The following is a 27,188-nucleotide window of genomic DNA, read 5'->3' as shown; positions in this document are numbered from 1 at the left end:
ACACCTGACTTGTTTGCTCGTAGTCGACAATCCTTGATTCGTCACTGTCATCTCTGCATAGACGTGAACGGCAGACATTTTTAAAACCGTCCGTGATTATCGCCCTCGGCAAATCCAAGTGAGAACACTCTTGGTATTGCTCCCCGCCCCCTTTGTGTGGTGAAAGTGACATCTTCAAATGTTGTACAGTGACACACACTGTCTGTGCGTAAGACATGGTAGCATTTGTTGTTTGTTGTGAGTGTGTGTGTGTGGGGGGGGGAGGATATTACGTAGTTGTCGCGTGTAAAAATACACGTTGTCGTAATCATCTGATATTGTGTTTTTCTTTCCCTCCTCCTGGAGTAGTAATGTGTCTCTCGTATGCCACATGACATGATTCGTTCTTTCCTCGCGTGTAACTGGGGTATGCAACCGTGCTCAACTTTTCGGATTTTGTGTTCCGTGCTCATGTTTTGATGTTTGAGGTCGGGATGTGTTGTCTTTAACGCATTTCTCATTGTCACGGTCCTTCTTGCTGCGTTACATACCCTTTCCATGTATTGTTCTTGCTGGAAATCCCCAATTCCTTTGAGGACTCCATTGTGCATGCGTGCAGTGAACTTTTCATAGTGACTTCCGGACTGAGCACATACGATTCCTTTATGATTCCCTTGGAACCGCCTCTCTATATGTGATAGTATTCGTCCCAGTTAGGTGTGACGATCACTTTGTCACCTTTTGCGAGGCTCCTATCTCGGAAACGAAGCCTCAGTCGTAAAAATGGAACTTAGACTTTTTGCTTGTTTTCGTGTGAGGAATCACCTCCCAAGCGTTGTAAACGACCTTTAGAAACACCCTGTATATATATTTAATAAACCTACGGAAATACAAAGATAACATTCGGAAAGAACTGGCCATTCAAAAAATGGCTTTATTGTGAGGGAAGTGAGGAGGAAAATTTGTATTCTTTATTCTATGAAAACTAGCAACAAATAGGGTATGACATGTCCACATTGTGATTATGGAGATTATACATAAAGAGCATTTCTACAATATAATGTAGAACCCTACACACTGTGAGAATTCGCTATTCGCTATATTCTGCAGTTATTTGTTGGCAACACTGTATTCATACACATGCATTTGTTTACAGTACAGTTCCTTCTAAGTCATAAAAAGAATTTCTACAATTTAATGTAGATCCCTACACACTGTGAGAATTCGCTTTTCGCTGTATTCTGCAGTTATTGGTTGGCAACACTGTATTCATACACGTGCATTTGTTTACCGTACAGTTCCTTCTAAGCGCGGATCCAGTATAGCCAAATTGTCCGGATGTTTGGATTATACAGATATCAAAATTGTCCAGATTTTGGATTATACAGATAGCCAAATTGTCCGGATGTTTGGATTATACAGATATCAAAATTGTCCAGATTTTGGATTATTCAGATATCCAAATTGTCCGGATGTTTGGTTTATACAGATATCCAATTTGTCCGGATGTTTGGATTATACAGGTATCCAAATTGTCCGGATGTTTGGATTATACAGATATCAAAATTGTCCAGATTTTGGATTATACAGATAGGCAAATTGTCCGAATGTTTGGATTATACAGATATCCAAATTGTCCAGATTTTGGATTATACAGATATCCAAATTGTCCGGATGTTTGGATTATACAGATATCAAAATTGTCCAGATTTTGGATTATACAGATAGCCAAATTGTCTGGATGTTTGGATTATACAGATATCAAAATTGTCCAGATTTTGGATTATACAGATAGCCAAATGGACATTTCCACTTTGACATGAAAAACGTTTTAAATCCATTCATTTTACAGATAATGACACAAACATGAGATGTGCAAAATATCTCGGCGATATTTGTTTCGGTTCTCGAGAAACACGCCTTCAAACACCGCTGAAATTCACCTACTACGTCACGGATTTGAAAACGTCCTCTCCACAGACAGGAGGTCCTCTGACGTCATCACTTAGAAATGCGTGCAGGCGGGGCTTCTGCTCGTCCCGTCAACTTAGCATGAGCCGCGGAAGCGACAGAAAATTCACTTGTTTCTGTGTAAAACGAAAAACAAGTATTTTGTAACTTCCAGTGCAAAAATCTGCGCTCCATTTCTTGGAGATGAATTATGCCCTAGCAGTTTAGCAGTATTTACTATAATTCAGCCACTTGGTAAAGGGTTTTCCCATTAGGGTGACAAAGCAAAACTTGTAACAGTGAATGGCTGAACACGTGAACAGCCTTGTTCATTGCGAATACATAGGTTGGTTGACTGGCAAGAACTTAATGTTATAGGAATGGCTTTTCTGGAATTACAATTATTTTCGTCATAATATTTTCTTCACAAATGTTAAGATAATACTTTTAGAACACACTGGTTTACACGCCAATTTCTGCAATGTAAGAGGTGATACGGTATAAAAAGGTACGGTGAGTTTTTTAATTTCCTGCAGTAAATGACAGTTTTCTTCAGTTAATATATATATAATGCAAATTTTTGTATTTAGCCTACTTTTACGTCGCTTTTCCGTTCACTTTGTTTAACCGCAACGATGAGAACGCATGGTTAATTTATTATGTATCATCTCTAACATCACATTTCTTCCCACTTTTGGCTAATCGCTACAATGAAGATGAATAACTACAAGCTGTATTCGAAGTCGGGGTGCAGGAGTACACCCCCCTCCACACACACACACACTACCACCAACTGCACAATCTAAGTATCACCCAACCTACCATGATAAGAGACGAAATTTTTCTTCTGTCCCATCTCATTTCGAAAACATTCACTTGTCCCCCAGATGGAACATGCCTCGTCTCGTGAGCAACACTAACATTAACAATAGAATCATTCCCCTAGCTGTCTCCAAAGTCTCGAGCAAACATCCTCCCATGTAACAATTTCCAGTTCAATGAAATGTCACTCACAAGGAAACAGTCATGCCCAGGTCGAGAGTCAAACCTGGAACATGCGACTTCCTCAGATAAATCATGAATTTTGTGAATAATAATTACAACGCCAGTTCATTCCTGGTAATTCTGAATCTGCAGTTTGGTTTGCATATATAAGCAGGATAATATTTAGTTTTCGAGGGCTGTACCGTCGAAACGAGGAGTCAAATAATAATAATAAAAAATATTAAGAAAGTTTTTTTCGTATTTATAATGATAAGTCTCTGCATACGTTGTTAATTCTATATTTTTCTAGACTTGAGACGAGAACGAGAATTGCCCTCACAAACCGAGACGGATGTTTATAAATTGAGACGAGACTGTCAATGAGACATTTACAAATCAACAGACAGACATTTACAACTCTCAACGAGAACGAGACCAAGGCTGCCAGTCTCGTCTCGATAGGATCCTTAGTGGTGAAGTTGTGAACCAACCAATTGATGCGTTCGGGGTAACGAGATGAGGCTCCTTTTTTCGCAGTACAAAATTCAAAATAATTATATCGTACCATTTCAGTATGGGATATTGTTATACACATGGGCGTATATATAGTTCACGGGGGGGGGGGATGGATCAACTTTTGGTATGATTAGGGTTGCTTTATTTCGTGAAAATCCAGGACACTGCTGGCCTGGCCGGAAGCTTGTTGGGGAGCATGGGGGGAGGGGATGATGGACCCGACGAAGTTGTGTTTGTAGTCACGAAGTATTGATACTTTTCTGTTCATCTTGTGTCACTACGTTTTTAAGAACCAAATTTCTTTAATATGATTCGAGGGGGAAAAAAATAACTGATTTGATAGTCTCAATGCAGTTTCTTATCGCAGAAATTCCGAAACTATCAGGAAATTGCAGATATTGGTCTGCAGTCCCATCTGGTGAGTGGAATTACGAAATTTCCTTCCCATCCGTATCCCGTCCTATACGTCTCTAATTTAAGAGAATTAAATAAGTCCGAAGAATTTTTTTATGAACAAGCGGATAGAACAAGGAAACTCGTAATTTTAGTGAACCAAAAAAAGAAGGGGGTTGGAACCGTTGAATCCCCCTTAAATGCGCCCATGGTTATACACATTATTTCCTTGTAATAATTATACATAAACTAAATATAGATATGTACTGTGCAACTAATGTAATCTTCTCAGTGTATTTTCTCTTATCTGCACGAAAATATTTGATCATAATTTGCGCAACAGAAATGGAACACAAACTGAAATTGCTTTATGGAAAATAAAGTTAAATAGGCTTTAAAAAGTGAAGAATGTGAAAATTCCTATTTTGCACTACATAGGTTACGGTAAATATCGATAAATATAAGTTTAAAAAATATTTTTGAGTGTCTTGTCAGCAACCAATTTTATAAGCAATATTTTTCGCATGGCCTGAGAACACACGCAGCTGAACCCTTTCATTTATCTTGCATGTGAGCAGCACGGATATTTCATAGAAGAATGATCATTACAAAGCATAGCTTTCCTTTCTCCTATCGCTCCTTCTTCCATTATTTAAATCGGTACAGATTTGTAAAACTGTTGCACGTGTTCGCTCACCGTGGGCTACCCATCCGGAACTGGGCGCTCGAAGCAGACGACAAACGAGCTCTCCCTAAGGAGTGACGTAGTAACATGGCGGCGGCGTGTTTTCAGCGCAACGCTAGCCTCGCAACTTTGGAAGTCTCGTTTCTGCCTTAAACTGGATGCAGAGAAACGCGAGAACTTGCAGGGGTCATTTTTCCAGGGTGTAGTATTTAAATATGCTGTAAAAAAAATTGAGTGGAAATGTCCATTGTCCGGATGTTTGGATTATACAGATATCCAAATTGTCCAGATTTTGGATTATACAGATATCCAAATTGTCCGGATGTTTGGATTATACAGGTATCCAAATGGTCCGGTGTACGAAAGGATATTTTTTTTTCTCCAGAAAACATGCAGTAAGTAATCATTAAGCTGAGGAAGTATGTGTGAAGAGACACAATTAGAAATTGAACCATGCTAGGAATATGTGTGTATACCATGGCTAATTCAGTATTACACAACCAGAACTTGGGCCCATAGTATCATGCTCATTGCAGCAATTAACTGCAAGAGAAGATTAAATATTTAAAGTTGAACAACAATTAAATGGGTTTCCTCATGCCTAAAATCTGAAGTTTGGAAGTTTAGTGACTCACACATTTATTATCTTATTGCAAACCCTGTTTAGTGCAAAATCAGGTTTCCAATCCAGCTTCTAGTTCCAACCAGTCCGTAAATTAATTACCTTGGGATGCAGTATTTTATTTCTATTAACGTTATTCTTTTGTTGTTATTATTTTAGGATATTGATGATTTAGATGCTGATCTTTTTGGTTCAACATTAAAGAAGAAAACAAAACCTTCAGCACCAGAGAAGAAACAAATAAAATCAGTTCTGAAGGTAAGTGAAAAAATTTATATGTGTTGAGCCATTTTATTTATCAGTTTTTCATTTTCTATATGTATAAATAATACACAAGCATTTCCTGTTAAATTATTTTTTTGGTAGTTTCAATTCAAGCTTCAACTTTTGATTGGTCTTACATTCAAAAGTAAAGAATGCAAATACTGTTATCAACACATAATATTCTTCAATTAGTTGTAGTAAATGGCAAAATTACATTAAATACTGTTAGGCAGCGGCGGCTCAAGAGGTAGAGCCACCGTGCCATGGCACTACCCTCAGAAGAAATTCATACATCGCCAAGTAAAGTTAAATGAATACATTGATAGTTTACAGACAAGGAGATTCGATTCTTGCAATCGGTCAAGCTGACCTGACGACCACCCCAACCTCCTCACTGCATCGCCAGCTGTTTCGTTCGTACCCTCGCGAGGCAACAGTCCGTGGTGCGGAAGAGCTGGCCTAATCATGGACCTAATCAAGTTGACACACGTGCAGAGGGTTGAAGAAGTCTCAGCGAGGAACATTTCCACCATGAGCCGAGAACAAAGTGGCAGGGGGCGGGGTTAGCCCATAAGAAACCGTGCCTGTCTTAGCCTGGCCTGGCGAGGGAACTTTCGCAGTGTTGACACAACACAGTTGCCACCTTCAGAAACAAGTCGCTAAATACGACTGGTTTGTGAGACCCTTTGGGGAAGTAATTTCTGCCTACTTTTGGAGAAACGAACCTAATATTTTTCCAAAGTTAAATGAACATTTTTGATAATAGATAGATGCACCAATAAATATCCTATGATGATGATGCGAGTTTCCTTTGGCATTTCGACAATTTCTTTTCATAACAAAGATATTTTCGACATCCAGTTAGAATACGTGTGCATGGGGGAGGAGAAGGTGATAGGATTTGTTTTTCCTTTCCTTTAGTACGTTATTACTTAAACACATGTTGTTTTCCACGTTACCAAACGAGGACAAACATCTTGGCTAATGGCGCAACCTCAAGGAGGGGGTGGGGGATTGCGGAGGTTGTTTTTTTTTTTTTTCTATTTACTTGATCACGTTGGCACTACCCATCATAGTTGCTGCCACTGCTGTTAGGTATTATATTTTCCAATATGTATATGGATTGGTACAAGTGGTTAGCACATGAGCCTAAAGCCCGCACAATAAAAGATCAAAGTAAGACTTTCATCCCCAGTTGTGGGAGTCTCGAAGTGTGAAAAGCAATGTTGCCACATGCCTGATTTTTGTCCAGTCGTAATGGCAACTTTTGCTGTCAACATGCACCCTTCGCTCGCAGTGGAGGAGGATGCAGGGAATGCAGCTGCAGCTTTCATTGGCTAAATGGCACCTTGGACCTTGAACTGTTGCTCTGAGGCATAAGTGTGGCAATGTATACCAGTATACAACAAGATTTCCTGTCACTAACCTAATTGTTTGAAGGGTTCATGTGCCCCTCCCTGCCTCCTGACGCAAAAGGCAAAAATAGAATTCCAAATTGGTTCTTTGGTTGTGTGGGCTTTAACCAATGAATCATATTTACAAAACTTCTGTTTTTCACCCCCAGACTGCCTCTGGAGAGAGCACAGAGAAGCAGCAGAAGCCGAAAGTTACCTTCCAGAGCAAAGCAGATTCTTTCGATGAGGTGCTATCGGATATCAAGCCTTTAAGTCAATCGGCAAAGGATAAGACTGCAGAAACCATAGCCTCGAGGGATAACGGTATGTATATTGATATTAGAATAGTGGTTTTATGCATTCAGCATTGATGTAACAGGGACATTATCATCCTGCAAGCGGATTGGCACCGAGGTCAAATCACCCCTTTCCTCTTGATTAAATTATGTCACTGTTGAAACGTATTCAACTTCATGTATTAGCAGTTTCATTTGTCAGCCCATCCCATTATAGAAATAAGAAAGGGAGGCTGGGAAGGAATAAAACGTGAAGTGTATGTTTTGTCAGCAACCTACATGGTCATTAAGAGATGATAAAACTGTAAAACTAATTATTTTAATGTATCATTTGATTTTGATTGCCTGATCTAATATGGCATATCAGGAGCATGCAGTTTAAAAGTGTTTTTGTTAGTTGCATTACAGCTATTGTTTTTTATTTAAGTAATAAAATAGTAAAAATTTAAGTTAGACTCTGAAATGTTAAGTTTGTGAATGCTATGTGCATGCTTATGAATTGATGTCAATGTTCTTGAAATTTTTTATGACCACTGTTGTGTATTATTAGATAATGCAATACATTTTACATATTTAAAATTTATTCCTGCTGTAATGTTTCATTCTGGTGAACCATAATGAAATGTCACTACCGGAATAAAAGGCACTCTGAAATTAACATATATTGTAGTATTTTGCAATGCTTATGAATGATACATAATTTATTTCTTCTTGCACATACATGTTGCTTGCACTTTAGAATCTTCTTGTAGTTTATGATTCTTGCAATCTTTTAAACATGTTTCTTGAAGTAATGTTTTGAGAGAACACTGGAATAAATTTGAGTTCTCTTTTCCATATGTGGGGTTAGCCACCACCTTTGGAATTTAATCCAACTCAAAGAAGATGAAGAAACTTTGTAGAGTAGATGATTTTGCCTGATGATATTTAAGATTTATTAAAATGTGATAACATCTGCAGTTGAAAAAAGGTTTCATGTTTCACACTTGAGTTGCTGGATACCAGCACTGTAGCATCATTGACATGATCCATTGTATAACGGTTTCTTTTTTGTTTTTGTTAAATTTACAATAACTGTAACATTGATCAAACTACAAATAAATGTACGATGAAGGGAATGCATGTTCTCCCGAAACATTACATCTAACAATTTGTTTAAATGGTTGTAACAACTGTAAACTAGATCAAAAAATATTTTCTTGTTAAATACCACACAAACAGCACAATATGAAACACTTTCTTGCACGTAACAGAAGAAGTTTTTTAAAAATTATTTTATTTCCTTCAGTATATTTGACTCAAATAAATTCCAACTGTCATAGAATACGAACTGCATGGTCTTGGCCTTGAACAGCTTTTTCTTCTATTAACCATTTAAAATAGGGATGGGCCGATATGAAAGTTCGGCCAATACCGATATATAAATTTACCGATACCGATAACCGATATTCTACCGATCCGATATAAAATTAGAAGTGGTCCTTGAAGAACCTAAAAGGTTCATTGACCTCCTTAATAAATTGTTTCAATGTGACTGCAGTGCAAGAGAAGTTGCATATTTAGACATTTACTTTTTTAGAAATTAGAGCATGGAGATTATCCATAAAAATTACAACAAAATGGCAGAATTTTGCACTAATTTATCAGATATTTATTGTTATATCGGATCGGTAAAATAATCTGTAATTTTACCGATATGCCTATATCAGCCGATACCGATAGAGTACCGATTAATTGGTCCCATCCCTAATTTAAAACAAAGAAAATAATTTCATAATCCCTCTGTGAGTGAGTAACAATAAACTCTACATTTCCAGAGCAGGGAGCAGGCAAAGCTGTCAAGGAAGGAACAGCAAAGGCTGATGTAACTAGCAAGAAGGACATTATCTTGGATGGGTCGAATAAACCAACAGCCCCGAGTCCCTTGACTGGGGAGAGAAAGGATAAGTCCAAGGTGATTGCAGAGTTGTTCAGTGCCAGTGGAGGAGAGAAGAAGGGAGAAGATGCTCACAGCAAACCAAAACAGGACAATTCTAGGAAGGGTAGAGAAGCAGCGAGAGGGGATTGGTTGGGCTTGGCTGACTCTCGGGACGATGAGTTGAAGCAGGGTGGTTCAAAAGTGAGTTCCAAGAAAGATATTTTTGATGATGATGGTGACATTTTGGGCGGAATGGGATTTGATGATGGTTTGAAGAAAAGTAAAGATACCGTTGGGGGTAGGAGAAGTGAAAAGAGGACGATCATGGATGAATTGCTTGGAAGGCAAGAGACTAAATCGGCCCCAAGTATAGCGAGGAAATCAGAGCCGGAAGAAAGAGCCAAGTCTGCAGACGAGAAGAACGTGACCTTCGGCAGCTACATGCCATCCGTGAGTTCCGGAAGACAGCCGAGAAGACCCGGTGGTCGGCGACTTCCAAGTTCGAGTGCTATAGATCCGTTAAGCTTCAGTCCAGATCTGGAACTGGTGCCACAAAGCTCTGCCGACGTTGCGTCTCCTGCAGCTAGACAGTCACCAGTATCGTCGAGAAGAGGTTCGAGAGTTGATTTCGTTACGTACGACGAGCAAAGTGTCGCAGACAGGTCGGTTCCTGAGAGACGCTTAAGCAGACAGCTCTCGAACGATCAGTTTTTCATAGGTGGCGGCGGAGACTCGTCGCTCGGTCAACAGAAACAGGCAACGGACCCGCAATTGCCGCAATGGCTGGGTGGCAGTAGGGAGCGCAGACAGAGCGTGACCACTCCCGATCCGATCAAGCCTCCGCAAACGTTCGACCAGATGCCACAGAGCGGCATTCCAAATCCCATTGCACCAGCAGCTCAGATGAGCTTCGACGGACTCCTGGACCCGATGATGTTCGCCCAAAGCGGAGACCTGATCAAGCAGCACACGGAGCAACTCATGCTGTTGCAAAGCCAGCAAGAGGACCTTCTGCAGAAGCGGATCATGGAACAGCAACGGCAGCAGCAGTTGGCAATGACGCAAAAGTCCCAACAGGAGCAGCAACTCGCCTTGCTGAAACAGCAGCAGGAGCAACACTTAGCCCTTTTGCAACAGAAACAGCAGGAGATTCTAATGAAGCAAGAACTTCAGCTGAAACTTCTGCTGCAGCAACAACAGCAAAAGCAACAGCAAATGGAAATGGAGTTTAAGTTGCAAGAAGAAAGGCTCAGGTCACAAATACAGGTAATTATAACTTTTGTTTGACATTAAAGAAACATCATACATCACGTGCCAGCAATTTTCTTGTTAGATGCCACACAAAACAAACAAACAGCACTATAAAATACACTTTCAAAGTCTACCCAAGCTTTTGACTCCATCCCAGAGTCATCATTGGGGCCAGTCTAGAAACAGCCAAGGTTTCCATGCTGCTACTTGTTGTCTGCCAGAAGATATATCTTCCTCGAGCAATCCTGATGATGACTCCAGGATGGAGTTGAAAGCTTTGACAGACTTTTTTTTTGTGTGGCTTTTAACATGTACAGCATGTACCAAAAGTCCGGGAACACTTTAAAAAAATTATTGTAGCCAAACAAGTAGCATTACAAAGTGACAAAGTACATCATTTCAAAAAGTAAGGTTGTAAGTTTTTTCTCATTGTAGATGTTACGTGTAGTTCCATATATCATCACTAGGTGGTGTCATAATCAAGATGGCACTTTCTGGAGCTGAGAAGGCTTTCTGCGTGCTAGAATTTGACAAAACAAAGAGTGCAACGGATGTCCAACGAAAATTTGGGATGGAGTAGAGGAAAGCAGCACCAACCAGGAAGGCAATCCACAATTGACATGTAAAGTTTGTTGAAATTGGGTGTTTGTGTGTCAAGAAGAGAAGTGGTCGGCCAGGCGTGAGTGAAAATGACATTGAGCGAGTGAGAGAAGCTTTCACAAGAGTCCGTGAAAATCTATACGCAGAGCTTCACGTGAGTTGGAAATGTCAACAATGACTGTGTGGCGTGTTTTGCGTAAAAAAATTAAACATGAAACCATGCAGACTACAGTTAGTGCAAACGTTATATCCTAATTACAAAGACCAGCTCCAGAAAGTGCCAACTTGATTATGACACCACCTAGCGACGATATATGGAACTACACGTAACACCTGCAATGAGAAAAAACTTACAACTTTACTCTTTAAAATGATGTACTTTGTTACTTTGTTATGCTACTCGTTTGGCTATAATAATTTTTTTAAAGTGTTCCCAGACTTTTGTTACATGCTGTATAGTGCTCGTGCGTGTATAATGCACACCCTGGTTTTTGATGTGTAAAAGTTACAAAAAATTATATCTCATACATAATGCGCAGTACAATCCAGTTTCAAGAAGTGGCTTTCTTAGTTGTAGGTCGTGAAGCTGTTGCTATGCTGGTCAACAGTGAATGACATCATACCTATTCAATGAGTCACCTGTTGCTATGTGGACCAGGAGGAGAATGTCCTCGTGTGTAAACAATAAGTCTCCAACCCATGCCACCTCCCCTTCTCCCTCCACTGTGTTTAGCATCCCAAAGCTTTCACTCTTTAACCACCTTGTTTATTCTGTAATAGTAGAAAGCGATATCAAATGGATTTGCAGTGCTCAGGAAGTTATTTTCTATTATGTCTCGTCCAACAATTACTGCTGTTATGCATCCCATGTGACAGAAGGTGCATGCTCGAATTCCGCCAGAGTTGCACTGCTTTTCTTGGTGTTGCAGAACATTACATTACAAAGTGAAAGAAACTTTTATACGTGGTTTTGCTCATTCCTTCTTTACTTTTTCTAAAAGAACTTCAAAATATATAATTTTTCCATGACAAATGTAACATTTCTATCAGGCACATTCAGGACCTTCAAAGTAGCAGTTAGCAGCACAAGATTTCTTCCATTTAGGAATTTACACACTCCATATATATATTGTTATTTGGCCAGTAATACATTTTAATTATTGTTTCCTTTTTCATTATGTTTTCTTTCAAACAAAGTAGTGTAGAAATCAGAACGTTCCTTCATTTTGTGATGAACTTATTTCAACCACATTTCACATTAGTGTCGTTATCTTGAATGGAATACTGTTTCCATATTCAGAAACTGCAGGATTTAAGCTTTACAACGATATATAACATGATAGGGTTCCGTAAACATGAAAAATAAATGCAAGTGTCCCAAAATCGTTGAATGACTCTGTACGGTTTCATGTTGGCTGTCTGAATTATTCCATGCATAATACGCACCATAGTTTTTGGGAGCAAAAATTTTGGAAAAAAGTGTACATTATACATGAGTAAATATGGTGTATCTCTTCTGTTGAAAATAAGCAACGATCATATAGTGATCTGTTGAAATATCATTTATTAATTTATTAAGGAAGCCAAATTCTAAATGTATCTAGAGCTCTTTCTAATGCCAATATTTATGGAGAAGAAAAACACCTCCTTGATAGCATCGTGATGAAGTCGCTGCCTTGTAATATGGGGTCTCTGGTTTGATACCCGGTGGAGGCACATAGTGATTCGGATCCCACTTTAGACTGTAGGTTCAGTCCCATTGAATCTTTGTGTACATAAAGATGACTTAAAAACTCAAACTAATGATGCAGAAAATTACTAAAAGTTTATTGTGTCAAACAGGACTTCAACCTATAACATATCCATTGTGTGTAAGCATTCTACCAACTCTCCAACATTTTCCACTTCTATTCACCAAAAGCAGGACTTACAGAAAAATAGCTGAGGATTGGGTTGTGTAATGAATTTAAATAAACAAAGATGATGTCAATTTATTTTATTCCCTGCTTTGAAAAAATTCCGACAGTTTGGATATTTAGTTACCATTGTCAATAAACAAATCAGCAATTTTTTACCAGAATCAAAATGCATGAGTTATGTTTTATAATTCCACTAGAGCTCATATTGTATCACCCTAGGGCAGAGGTTCCCAAATTTTTTCGATCCACGTTACCCTTAGTGTTTCAAGATTTCTTCGTGGTGCCCAAGTCAGAGTATAGGCCTATGTAACACTTGCAACGCTCAGTTAGTGTGCTTACGTTGCTTGCCTTAAGATAAAAAATACACACATATTTCAAATTCTGAAACATTTTTTGTGTAAAAAGTACTAAAAAATCACATATTTGGAACAATCACATCACTGATCATTGACTAACAAGTAAGTGTCATTTCAGTGAAAATATTGGCCCCGGGGTGCTGTGGTGCACACTTTGGGAACCACTGCCCTGGGATGATAGAAGACATGAGAAAAAAAAAATGTGTATGTTCACCAGGGGAAAAATAAATTGTAAATTATTTGTAAAACTATAATTGGTATAGATTTCCCCATGTTTAAGAATCTCTTTTTCTGATTTTATAATTATTAACATTTTCTTTTTTTAAGGATGTTACCTCTCTGGCACCAAACTTGACATCATTAGTAGCTGCTGCAGGCAAGGAAGAAGAGAATCCAAAACACAAGAAAGAGGAAGTTTCAGAAGTGGAACTACAGGTTGGTTTATACTTGTTTTTTTTTTGTCATTTTTATTATTGATATTTGAATTGTAATGTTTACAAGCACTAGAATGCCTAAATATAATTCATACATACGAGGGGATGCTGAAAAGTTCGTAACCCGACGTAGAAGGAATGCACTTGGAATGATGAAACTTCATAGTTACTCAATATACTCCCCTCAAAGCTCAATGCACTTTCTGGCCTGGTGCTCCTACTTTTGCAAACCATGTAAAAGAAATTCTGAAGTGTGCACAAATGTCGTCCCTTCAGGTGCTTTTTGAGATGAGGAAACACAAAATAGTCCAATGGAGCCAGATCAAGACACTGAAAGCCCAGGTCTCGCAATTTCTGCTGTGTTACTGCTGCGCATTGTCATGGAGAAACAGGACATGCTATTTGAGTTCGCTTGCTGAGCAGACATGGTCACTTAATAAACCTGAAACAACAAGAAAGCCTGTTAATTATGCAATGCCTTTTGGTATATGTACATTCAAGGATATGTACTTTCAAGACATAATGTAACCTTCCTCTGAACAGTTTGGGAACTTGGTTGGGCTACGAACTTTTCACCATCCCCTCGTATATGTATGTATAACTAAAATATCTGGGTGGAAATTTTTGCTCTGATCTCAGGAGGAATGAACTTGAATAGGTTGCTCTGGGGCTCGATCTGCATCTTATGGCATGTTATCTGTGGGTGGGGTAAAGCTGCCCAGATCATGGTAGTGATTATATCTCCACACCCCCTACATGCTTTCATAATACTGCAAAGCACAGAGAATGGCTTCACTTTGTTTTCATTTAAAAAATGTGGAGAACAAATCAGTAAAAGTTCATACCTTCAATGGAAGCTGCAAACCCATTGGCATTGTTTAATATGAGAGTGTTTTCTGTTGGAGGAACTGCATCTGAGTTAACATAACCATGTAACACTATCAGGAAAAAATCTGTAAAGTATTAGATCACTGTGAAGCATTTGTAACATAATATTATAAGGGAGATGGAGCTACTTTATTTACGTATCTTGAATCATATTTAGTAGACACACAAGATCTGAGATTACACACTGTAATGTTAGATTTCTGTTTTTGAAAGTTGTGAGATATACTTTCCTGCAACACTTTGTCACAAAATGTTAGTACATCAATTACAGAATGTGAAATAATCTGTTGAACAGTAATTTTTATTTAGAAGAAACGACACTTTCTATAGTCTGTGCGTTATGCAAAATCATGAAACTTTGATTGAGTCTGCTGTTGAATTTGAGGTGGATAAATTGACTTCTGTTCACGGGATTAAGCTTAATAGCCTTCCAATAGCTATATGAATGGTACATAAAAAGGGTATAAATTGGTAATTAAAATCCCAAATGCAATTTGAAAACTGTACCTGATAGAATACAATATTTATACTACTCTAATAGTACACTGAAGGATCCTGAAATTTGCTCAATCCATCAATATTGACACAAGTTATTTTGGCAATAGTCCAATATTTCAATAAATACCAAGAATTTGGTGTTGTGAAATTTTGTGGATACAAATAAAGCACTGGCGTAGAATTTACATTATTCATAACTGATATCGACCAGTTGGTTATAAAATAGTGAACATTGCAAAGGAATGTTAACTGTTCCTTCACCTGCTTAATTCATGTATGAAAGTAGTGGGTTTTTACCTTAAAAATAGAAGTTGCAGAAGTAGGAAAATAATTTAAGGTTTTACAATGGAAATTTTATGTTCTCAGATCCTAATTTTACCTTTCTTGTCCTACAGAAGCACTACTCCCTGTATATAAAGATTTTTATCTTTGGTTCCCTGAAAAGAACACATAATTGAGGTTTATTTTGTGTATTCTAAAAAATAATAATGAGAGGACAGTATTGTGCATTAATTTACTATTTTCGGAAATACTGAATCCGTAACAATAATTTTTGACTAATATTAATAAAGTACTGCTGTCTTCTTAATATAAATTAAATGTAAAATTTATGTTTGTTAATGTATTAACATTTTGCTGCAATTACAAGTGCATGCCAGTTGTTTGCGAAAAATATTTCTTTCTTTCTTGTTTGAAGGGAAAGGTTTACAAACTGGAACTAGAAAAGCAGTATTTGGAGTCTACTTTAGAGAGCCTGAAGAAGAAGCATGAGGTAGAGGTTTCACTAATGGAGGATTCGTATAAGTAAGTAATGATTTTAAATCTTTAAGTTCAAGTAAAAATGAAATTGAATTCATGATTTGATTTGATTTAGTTTATTTTACTTCACTTTTCTGCCACTTTTGGCTAATCAAAAAGATGAGATAGATGAAGAGACAATCACAAACACACGTGAACTTTAGTCTGCAAACTGCAGTCCAGGATATACTACATGGAAGGGGTGTCTTCAGAAAGTGTCACACATTACACCCCTCAGGGATGTTCACGTGCGGGTTTGTGGATGCAACTTTTGGGGAGGATTTTTTTCATTTGCTTTCTTCGCGATGGAAATTTGACTGAATAAAAATTTCAGAATTGGACAGAAGTTGAACTTCGTTAACATGTAATAATCAATTCGTACAGGGTCCGTTCTGAAAGTATCCGAACTGTACGCAGAGCGGCACGAGAATCGGTCGAGGGTTCGGGTAAGCTGCGCCAGGTGGCAGTGGGGACCATAACCTTCAAAACAAGGCCTCACTCAGTTGCCTCCGAGGAGTGGTTGAGGTGCAATCGCTCGTGTTGTGTAAACGGGAAAAAACATCGCGTCGAGAATTTGCAGTTGGTGGATTTGGTGAAAATGGAGTGCACTTTGGAACAGAGCTACGCTGTGAAATTTTGTGTTAAATTGAAAAAAAAACTTTACGGAGACTTTAACCATGCTTTGGGAGGCTTATGACCCCGAAAGCAAGAGACAAAGTTCAGAATGGCACACACCCACGTCCCCTCGTCAAAAGAAGGCCCGGATGTCAAAATCAAAGGTGAAGACAATGCTCCTTGTCTTTTTCGACGTGAAGGGGGTCGTGCACAAAGAGTTTGTACCTGCTGGGACCACCGTGAATGCAGCTTACTATACAAAACAGTGCTTCAGCATCTCCGACAGAGGGTCCAGCGCGTCCGGTCTGACATCGCCGACAGATGGGTGCTTCACCACGACAACGTGCTGGCTCACACAGTGCTGTTGGTATAGATCCACCAACTTATTTGAACCCCTGGCCAGAAACAAGTGGCGCTAGTGTCGAATGTTTAGGAGGGGAGCTCGGTAACTCTGGGGCAAGGAAAGGGATGGCAGAAACACGTGTTTTCCCCCCTGTGTTGCCAAATCTAGAAGTGGGTGTGTGCCGTGAAAGGTTTGCAAGTAAACAAATATGCAGGCCGAATATTAAGTTTCGTTTCAAATAACATAGCATAAGAGAGAGGAGGGATGGGGACAATAAAGTTAAAAATGCCAGCTGTCTCGCAGAAGGATATCAACAATTTAAACACATAAGATTAATATTCTAAATTATGTAAACTATATATTTTTTAAAAAAAAGCAACTTACTAGGTCGTTCAAGTCAATCAGTTACTTTTTTTTAAAAAAAATAGAAGAACAAATTTCAAAGTGTGGTAACTGGATTTATTTTTCCACATAACCTCCTGCTACAGTTATACACTTATCCCAGCGTTTAACTAATGCCTGGAATGCTTCCGCATAGAAGGATTTATCATTACGGCGGAACCATTGTAGGACAGCATTCTTCACTTCATCATCAGTGTTGAAATGTTTTCCTCCAAGGAATTCCTTCAGGGGTCCAAACAGGTGAAAATCACTTGGCGCTAAGTCAGGACTATAGGGGGGGTGTGGTAATATCTCCCAGCCGATTTTCTGGAATGTTTGGAATGTGTGTTGAGCGGTATGCGGTCGTGCATTGTCTTGCAAAAAGAGAACACCCTTTGTGATGAAACCCGGACGTTTCTTCCGTAAACTCTTATGCACATCACGCAGAACACGGCAGTAATACTCACTGTTGATAGTGACACCATGGGGTAAAAAATCAACGTGAATAATCCCCTGTTTATCCCAAAAGACACTTGCCATCACTTTACCAGCAGACGCAACTGTTCGAAATTTCTTGGGAGTTGGTGATTCCGTATGCTTCCACTGCATCAATGCTCTTTTGGATTCTGGAGTGAAATGGTGAACCCATGTTTCATCACATGTCATGATGCGATTCAGAAAATCCTGGCCTTCCATGTCATAGCGGTCCTTGAGTTCTCTGCAGACTTCAACTCTTCTGTGTCGGTCAAAAGCGGACAGCTGCTTTGGGACCCACCATGCACTCACTTTTCGGAACAACAAATGATCATGAATTATTGTGTTCACTGTTCCTAACGACAGATTACACACCCTTGCAATTTCACGACAGGTTATGCGACGATTGTCCAGGATCAGCTGCTCCACGCGCTGAATGTTTCCAGGAATGATTGCCGTGGGCTGTGATCCACCACGACCGGGATCGTCAGTAATAGAGATATGGCCATCTTTGAAGCGCTTACACCATTCAAATGTCTTACTGCGACAGAGTGTCTCATCACCGTACTGAGCCTGAAGTCTTCTGTAAATTTCTGCAGGTTTTCTGTCCTCATTCACTAAAAACTTCATCACAACACCCTGTTCCATGTAGACATTCACACTGTTGTCCGCCATCTTGAATAACGATCTATGCAGAAACGCGGGAAATGAGCGCCGCCTACCAGTAACAGCACACAGTTGCCAGTTCCTACTGCATACAAAACCTCCAGCCTAGGCATCTATTTAAAACTGGAAAAAAAAAGTCCCCGATTGACTTGAACGGCCCACGTACTTTTGGGTCCTTGCCTCCGGTTGGCCTGGAGGCAGATTATAAGGTGTCTATGCCGGAGAGGTCTGAATTCGAACTTTCGCTGTCACTGTCGCTATTTACATCACTACTTTCGGAACCCGATTCCAGGTTTATAATCAACGTTTGAACTTCATCTTCGAGAATTCCATCATTCCTCTGATATTCTTTTTCCAAACGGATGGCATGTTGGCACATACAGTCCCATTCCTGCACTGTGGCACTGTCAATTGCACTTTCGGTAAGAGCCCTTATTTCTCTCAAATTTGAACTGACGTTTCGTGAGGCAACTCGACGCTTTATGGTGCTCCATATGTACTCGATCAGGTTCAAGTCGCAGTGATATAGTGGAAGTCGAAGAACGTGGAGGCCGTGGGTTTTCAAAATTGTATCAGCTCAGTATACCGGATCGGGAAGATTATTTTTTACTTTCAGCAACAATTCTGGCTTTGTTTGTTCGATATCGAAAGTGATGTTATTTTTTAATAGCCATTCTTGAATCTCTAGTTTCTTACTTTTTGTGTTCGGGGCTTTATTGGTTTGAATTGAGTGGTAGGAGGCATTATCCATAACAATGACAGATCTAGGTGGGAGATTCGGAATAAGTTTCTGTTCCAACCACTTCTCGAAGTTCTCGGAATTCATTTTGTTATGGTAATCGCCAGAAGTTGTTTTGGTCTGAAATATATTAAGTGCGTTTGGAACACACCCCATGGAACCCCCCCGCGTGACTTATGATAAGTCTCTGACTCGGACTGTCGTTTGTGAAGACACCTGACACATCTTCACTCTGCCAACATTTTTTTACTTTGTAATTAGGATGAATCCAAGTTTCATCAATGTAAACAACAGGCCTCCCTTCGTTGCGGAATCTGTTGATCGCACGAAGATATCTTGCTCTCCAAACCACAATGTTGCTTCATTCAACCAGAGCTAAGTGAGAGTTTCTACATTTTTTAAATTTAAAGCCTATTTGTTTCATAATTTTCCGTAATGTTTCTCGCCCCCCTGATAATTAATTTCATCTTTAGCAATAGCTAAAAGTTTCAATATTGTAGGAACTTCTCTTTTCACTACGTACATTTCATGGATTTTCCTTCGCAGTATACACTTATCCATGTCGTCAATAACAATCTTATTCTGTCGAACACGTCTCCATTTACCAGGAGTTGACAATTTCTGGTCAGGGGTTTGTAAATCTTTTTTCTCTCTTTTCAGTTTTCTAAGCAATGACTCCGACCGTCCCGTTAGATATACTGCTCTCTTTAGGGGTTGATCGCGAGAATAATTCCACTCGTCTCTTTTCTCTTCTTCACACTTCTCGATGATTCGTAGTAGCAAATTTCGCTCACTGCTGTGCACAACTTTCGACATTTTACACTTACTCAAAAACACGTTTACGCACATCAACAACACTCCTCGAATTCTTGAAGAGAGTAAAATTAGCAACACTGTGTCAGCGGAAGGTCCTTGCCTGACCAGCGCCAGAGCAAACACCGGGGGTGAAAGAAGGGGGTGGGGGAGGCTGGTTAGTTTGCATATTTTCCGAGGTTTCAGAAAGCTTGGTGGATCTATAGGTGAGTTTTTGGCCAACGTACGCGTGGCAATGCTGCCTCATCCCCCTCACAGCCTGGACTTGCACTGGCCGACTTCTTTTTGTTTCCCAAGGTCGAAAGGGTGCTCAAGGGGAAGCGTTTTGTGTCAATTGAAGAGGTTCAAGCTGCCACGACCGCAGCATTAAAGAGGGTGTCAGTCAAGGACTTCCAGGACTGCTATGATCATTGGAAAAGTTGCTATACTTGCTGTATTGAGGCTGAAGGTGCCTACATTGAAGAATATTGACAGCAGTTGTAATTGTCATCAATAAATTGTTTGCAAATAAATAAGTTTGGAGACTTTCAGAACGGACCCTGTATACTGCTAAAATACTGCTAAGGGATGAGTAATAGAATTATTTTGGGGAGCATGCCCAACTCTATTTAAGGCAGCCTAATTCTTGTGGGGAGTACGTTTTTTGGGAAGGAACACTACAAAATTCTTGACTATGTACAGTCTTAGATTATCACGGAAATTGAGCATTAACTGGGGAGGGGGGACTCTTCAGGGGATAACAGATATTGGATATCAACATGAAAAACTAAATATGCTGACCAAGGCAGTCATTTATTTTATTAAAAACATAAACTAAACGTAACATGCATATCAACGTTAAGTCTTAGACTGGCACAAAATTTCTATAGTAAGAGGGGATCGAACTTTGAAGTCGGGGCAGGGGCAATATTCAGCACTTTGGTATAAAATTTGTATGATTATCATTATTTGGGCTGTCATTTTTTTGTGTCATTTGGAAGTCTTGTGGTATCAAGTGGATTTTTACTGTGGATTATTCTCAAGTGGGGTTGCGGTGGGTATCATAACCATCCGCCTTTGTTCATTCACTCAGATTCATGAAAAGCAGAAAATTTACATTTTAAGATAAAACTGTAGACTACTTGACAGGGTATTGCATTCAAATTATAAAATCGGTTATGATATATTTATCAAAATAGTTTTGGGGGGATTATGATGAACGAATTTGGGGGGGACTGTATCCAGGGTGTTGAGGGGGATGGGCACCCCTGACACCCCTTGAATACATGAAACAGTCTTTTGAATCGTAACTACATCATACTGATATCACTAGGTACTGTTAAGTCATCCCCTCCCCTCCATTTATAACGTGTTATCTCTTTTATTCTAAGCAACTTACTTGTAGTTCCCGGTAGAATTTCAGTGCGTGATGAATTTTACTGCCTGTCTGCAGCTGATTCAGAGTTCAAGCCTGAGGATGCTGCCATAAAGGTGGTAAAATCAATCTTGCTCTGAACTTTTACATCGAACTATAAGTAAGTTGCGTAAAACCCACACGATGAAAGAACGTACTCCAGAGTTTTCACCTCCATATGTGGGAGTCTCGAAGTGCAAGAAGTGCCACATGCCTGATTTTTGTTGTCATAAATGACACCTTTTGCTGTCAACATGCATCTTTCGCCTGCGGGTCAAGAAGAGGCAGAGAATGGGGTACCCATTCACTTACTAACTGACAGCGACCATTAGGTTTAATTGCACCTTGGACCTGACTCTTGCTTTAAGGCATAAGTGTTGCAATGCAGTAAACTACAAGAATTTCCCATTACCATAGCAACTGAACTAACCTGATTGGTTCAGGGAGCCACGTAATCCTCCCTGCCTTTGGACCCAAAAGGCAAAAATAGAATTTCAAGTTGGTTCTTTCATTGTGTGGGTTTTAAAATATATAATCTTTTTCCACGAACCCTTCAAAAAATACCTGAACCAATATTGTCACCTCATACTGATGCCAATGCTGATAGTCTTAACAATTCCCACCAGTATAGATACTTGGAAATTGAAACATTTTGAAGTAGCTCACAGTTAGTTTCTAATCGTAGCCATACCATATCAATCTACTAGCATATTGCTTTAATATATTCATAATTCCACATAAGATAATTATTTAATCACAACATCCATTTCTCTGTACAATGTTGCGATGGAAATTATACCTTTTACTTAATTTCTAGGATATTTAGTAGGGCTGAGCCGATACCTTTTTGAACGGATATCAATGCTGATACTCGCACAGATTCCCACCGATACTTGAAAATTGCAATAATTTGAAAGTTTTTTTTAAATCTTGGGTTTGTAAGTATTTTCAATCTAATTATATGAATCAATTTATCTCACTTTTGTTTTAAAATATTTAAGAATTACTTCAGATTGTTATATTACATGTTGTGTTATTACAAAATTCAGTTTTTTCACACAAAACTGGTGCAAAATTAAAATAAACTTCGAATTTTGCATAATTTCCAGAATAATTAGAGTTTGCAAAAGTGTAGCGTGGCATTTTTGCAGAGTCCGTGAAAGTCCAGGTAAGTATCAGCCAGTATTGGTAAACGAATTCCAACCGATACTTTCCGATACTGATACATCGGCATCAGTATCGGCTCAGCCCTAATATTTAGTCTTTGCAAAAGTGTTGCATGGCAATTTTGCAGACCCTGCAAAATACCCATACTTGGGAAAGTATCAGTGGTATTGGCTCAGCTCTACTTACATTTCTCTTTCTCTTCTCTTTAAATTTAGCATTTGGTCTTGTAAATGCTTTTGGCAACAGTTTTTTTTTTTACCACAGCATAGTCTTACTTTTGTTCGCTTATGTTTCTTATTCTGTTTTCTTTTCACCAGGAGGCAGATTATTATACTAGAAGCAGCAATGGACAGAAGCGAGAAACGGTTGAAAGAGGATAACGAAGGCATCACCCAGGATTGTCACAACAAAATCTCAAGACTCCAGGTAGGTCTTTCTTGGAATATAGAATATGCTTAGCTCAGTCACGATGGTTAAGCTGTTGAAATATTGAGCTCGCATTGTTCGTAAATTCCAAGTTTAAAACCTGGATTAAAATATTTTACTGAGACTTTATCCAAGATGTTCTTTGCAAATCCAGGGCTCGTGCATTGAATACTTTCATATTTCGAATGCAAGCGCACATTCTTTTGGGTGGGGCTAGATAAAACAAGAATTCCATGTTTGCTCACAAACCCATGAAACATAATTTTTTGTTGTTTGCTGTGCATTTTATTCTTCTCATTTTCAACAGGTAAGAGCATGCGTCGTTGTGTGCAAAATATGCAAATAGATATCCACTTTAGAAAGACAGCTTAACTTTTTTTTAAATGTTTTCTCTCGGTTACTGCAAAAAACCCTCAATGTAAACAAATATTTGTTCTTTTTTTCAGCTCATAGGACTTAACATGTAGTGCATGTGAAAGTTGCAATTCTCAGTTCTTCCACACACTATTGCTTACTTAGCTGTTTTATAAATGAAAGAAAAATTAATTCTCCTTGCACATGATTGCACTTGATTACAACATGATATCTCAGATTTTCGACTTTGAAACTACTGTTTTCAGCAAGAATATTTTCATGCTCAGAAATAAATCTCTCCACTTCATGAGATACAATTGGGCAATATTTCTAGACAACAATATCTGACACATCACATTCATGATAATATATATACCAGGGGTTCCCAAACTTTTTACTTTCACGGCGCCCTTTCAAGATTTTTCCTTGGTGCCCAAGTCAGAATGTAGGCCTATGTAACAGTTGCAGTGCTCAGTTAGTGTGCTTTGCCTAAGTTACAAAATAATCACATATTTCAACTTCAGAAACATTTTATGTAAAAAGTACTAAATTATTTTCCTGTAGTTATTACAAGCATAAGAAAACAGTTTTTCGTTGCGACGTTTCAGGAGAACACACGCTCCCTTCATCAGACATTTATTTTGTTTTTGACTAAAGATACAGTTATAACAATGGTTAGCAATTTTTTAAACAAAAAGAATCTGTTATATAATGGATGTTGTCAATGTTACATTGGTGTAATATAGTAACTTAACTGTGAAAAGAAGCAGTCTGTTTTATTTTTATTTCAGATAACATTTTTTGATCACATTATTTTTTTATTTAAAATTATGAATCCCAAATATCATCAGGTAATCCACAGAAGGCTACAGAATGTGTACGGAGATGACACCATTGACAAGAGCAATGTGCACAGGTGGATGAAGAAGTTTACAGAAGGGGAAACCAGCATTGAAGAGAAACCGCAAAGTGGGAGACCATCAACTTCGGCCACTGACACGAATCGTCAGCGAGTGGATGAGTTGATTGCGCGTCATCCTTTTTGATTTCCTGGAATGTGGTCGTACCATCAACAGCGAGTAGTACATTGAGACACTCCATAAGCTTAGAGAAGCCATTACGAGGAAGAGACCGCACAAGAACCTGAAAGCAATCCACATTCACCATGACAATGTGCGACCACACACCTCTTTGGCAACAAATCAGGTGATTGGCAAAATGGGCTGGTACGTGGTCCCCCATCCACTGTATAGCCAGATCTGGCACCCTCAGACTTCTACTTGTTTGGTCCCATGAAGGACAGTCTTCGGGGACAACGATTTGATGATGCAGATGAGGTGAAAGTGGCTGTGAAGAAGTAGATTGTCGGACAGTGCACACCAGACTTTTTTTTAAAGAGGATTTGAGAGTTGGGTTCAACGATGGCGCAAATGCATCGCTTTAAATGGAGACTATGTTGAGTAGCTGGTTTGTATAGAGGAAGAGTCACTCCAGCTACATGTGCAATTTGAACGATCTACATCAGTAAATGAAGAGGTTATGACCACTTTTGCATTAGTTTCGGTACGGCCCTCGTATACTGGAATTCGGCTCAGTTTCTTACAAGAATTAACATGGCGATCACAGTATTTTCAGTTTTACTAAATTTCACTCAACACACGTTGTCAGTAAACGCATGCACATTCTGTAGGTGGGTATACATCAGTAAAGGCATGCATATTTCATTTTTGACGAAAGCACGAAATGTGAAATAACACATTGCAATGTTTATTTTTCATGTTTCTGAAAGGTGTGAGGTGCATTTTCCTACCCTGGTTTGTCACGAAATTATGTGAAATGAAGTGCAAAGTTGCGAACTAGACTCTTAAACACTAAATTTAGAATTTATGTACCTATGTGACACTTCTGAAGTCAGAATTATCCTGTCAGTTATGCAATTCATGGGCAATTGATTTATTCTTCTGTAAATATTTGAGAAGCAAGAATGGATCCCTTTATACCGGAACTTAATATTCTGGTGAGAACATAAATGTGCTATTATTTTGTGTAGTAAGTTTTTTAATCAAATTTTGGATTATATTAGGGATGGGACCGATTAATCGGTACTCTATCGGTATTGGCCGATATCGGTTTATCGGTAAAATTACCGATTATTTTACCGATCTGATATATCGATTATTATCTGATAATTTAGTACAAAAATCTGCCATTTTGTTGTAATTTTTATGGATGATATCCATGCCCTACTTTCTAAAAAAGTAAATGTGTAAATATGCAATTTATCTTACAGATTACCATACCAAAAATATGTGCCTCTATACATCACTACGAGGGTCACTATTTATATTTTGAGCCTTGGCAACACTGATTGAAGTTAGGCGCGATTTGACGTTTGCACGGAATCGTCTGGCATTATTGACCATAACGTACTTCAAATGTTTTGTCAATAGCTTCATTTGTGTTGTTTATGTTGCCTTGGAGATTGCGCGACAACAATAAAATGGAATTAACTCGTGAACATTTTCGTGCGATGATTTTTTAGGATTTTCGACGTGGATTATCAAGACAAGAGTGCATTGATCAACTTACTTCCACATTTGGCGATGAAGCCCCATCCTTTGCCACTGTGAAACGCTGGTATAACGAATTTAATCGTGGCCGCCATTCGCTCACCGACGAGATTCGCGAAGGTCGTCCAAAATCAGTTGTTGTTCAAGAAAACATTGATGCTGTGCAAAACCTAATACTGCAAGATCGTCATGTGACGTACTGTGAGATTGAGGCAACCATAGGCATTAGTTCCACCAGCATATATAAAATATTACATGATCATTTAGCTGTGAGAAAGGTATGTTCTCGTTGGATCCCACACAATTTGACAAGAACTCAAAAAGACGCTCGCGTCAATTGTTGCAAACAAATGCTCAATAAATACAATCGTGGTGCTTCAAAAGACGTATATAAGATTGTAACAGGTGACGAATCATGGATATATGCATATGAGCCGGAACGTAAACAGCAGTCGACTGTATGGGTGTTTCAAGATGAACCCAATCCAACAAAAGTTGTTCGCGCTCGAAGCACATCGAAACAAATGGTCGCCTGTTTTTTCGGGAAAACTGATCATGTGGCAACCGTGCCTTTAGAGGAACATAGAACGGTCAACTCTGAATGGTACACAACAATTTGTTTGCCAGAGGTCTTCGGTCAAATACGGAAAACAAACAAACACCGTCAGATCATTCTTCATCAAGACAATGCCAGCTGTCACACATCTTGTCTAACAACCGACTTTACGAACAGTCAAAAAATCGAATTGATGGGTCATCCGCCGTACAGTCCTGTTTTGGCACCCAATGACTTCTTCTTGTTCCCGAATGTCAAGAATAAATTGCGTGGAAAACAATTTTCGTCGGCGGAAGATGCCGTTGATGCATTCAAAAACCATATTATGGAGGTGTCTCAAGAAGATTGGAAAAACTGCTTTGACAAATGGTTCGAACGAATGCAAAAGTGTATTGACCATAAAGGAGAATACTTCGAAAAACAATAAAGCAGTTTTCAATGCCAAATTCCTGTTTTTTCATTGTTAGGCTCAAAATATAAATAGTGACCCTCGTATATGAAATTAGCAGTAGCAAGTTGCAAAATAGAGCTTTAATTAATTATTCGATACTCATCTGGTGCATAAAGATTGTGTATCAAATTGACATTGAACCTGGTTTCAAATCATAGTACATGTACTAGAGTCCTGCATGGGACCACTTTCACTCGTTCATACCAGTTTTGAGTCTCCCACGTTCAAGTATCATTTTAATGTGACATAATCATATATATGTAGTTACGTAAAATATCCACTTGGTAGTTTCAGCATCTGATTGATCTTCATACATCGCTGTACATTGGTAATATAGTCCCAAACTACATGTTAACATGGATATAATGACTATGTTCACTTAAGTTTCAATTTCACTGCATCTTTCACTGCACGATCCATATTTGAAGGCCAACAACCACTGACAAATTACGGTTATACGTGTACTACTAGACTTAGGCTTCAATCATTTACCGC

General features: G+C 38.8%; 1 protein-coding gene across 2 annotated transcripts in view; it reads left to right on the top strand.

The window, feature by feature from the left end:
* LOC145999531 (uncharacterized) overlaps positions 1–27,188 on the top strand; it is a 73,262-nt gene that overhangs the window by 14,279 nt on the left and 31,795 nt on the right. For both annotated transcript variants that reach the window (XM_083136504.1, XM_083136505.1), the window contains exons 3-8: positions 5,289–5,387; positions 6,958–7,111; positions 8,901–10,267; positions 13,455–13,562; positions 15,645–15,751; positions 22,654–22,762. In XM_083136504.1, the coding sequence (XP_082992630.1) occupies positions 5,289–5,387; positions 6,958–7,111; positions 8,901–10,267; positions 13,455–13,562; positions 15,645–15,751; positions 22,654–22,762 (1,944 nt within the window). The remainder of the gene's footprint in view (positions 1–5,288; positions 5,388–6,957; positions 7,112–8,900; positions 10,268–13,454; positions 13,563–15,644; positions 15,752–22,653; positions 22,763–27,188) is intronic.

This window comes from Lepisma saccharinum, chromosome 15 (assembly GCF_977018435.1).
Source record: "Lepisma saccharinum chromosome 15, izLepSacc3.1, whole genome shotgun sequence".
NCBI lineage: Eukaryota > Metazoa > Arthropoda > Insecta > Zygentoma > Lepismatidae > Lepisma > Lepisma saccharinum.
Note: the sequence above shows the minus strand (reverse complement) of the source record. Positions and strands in the feature narration are given on the sequence as shown.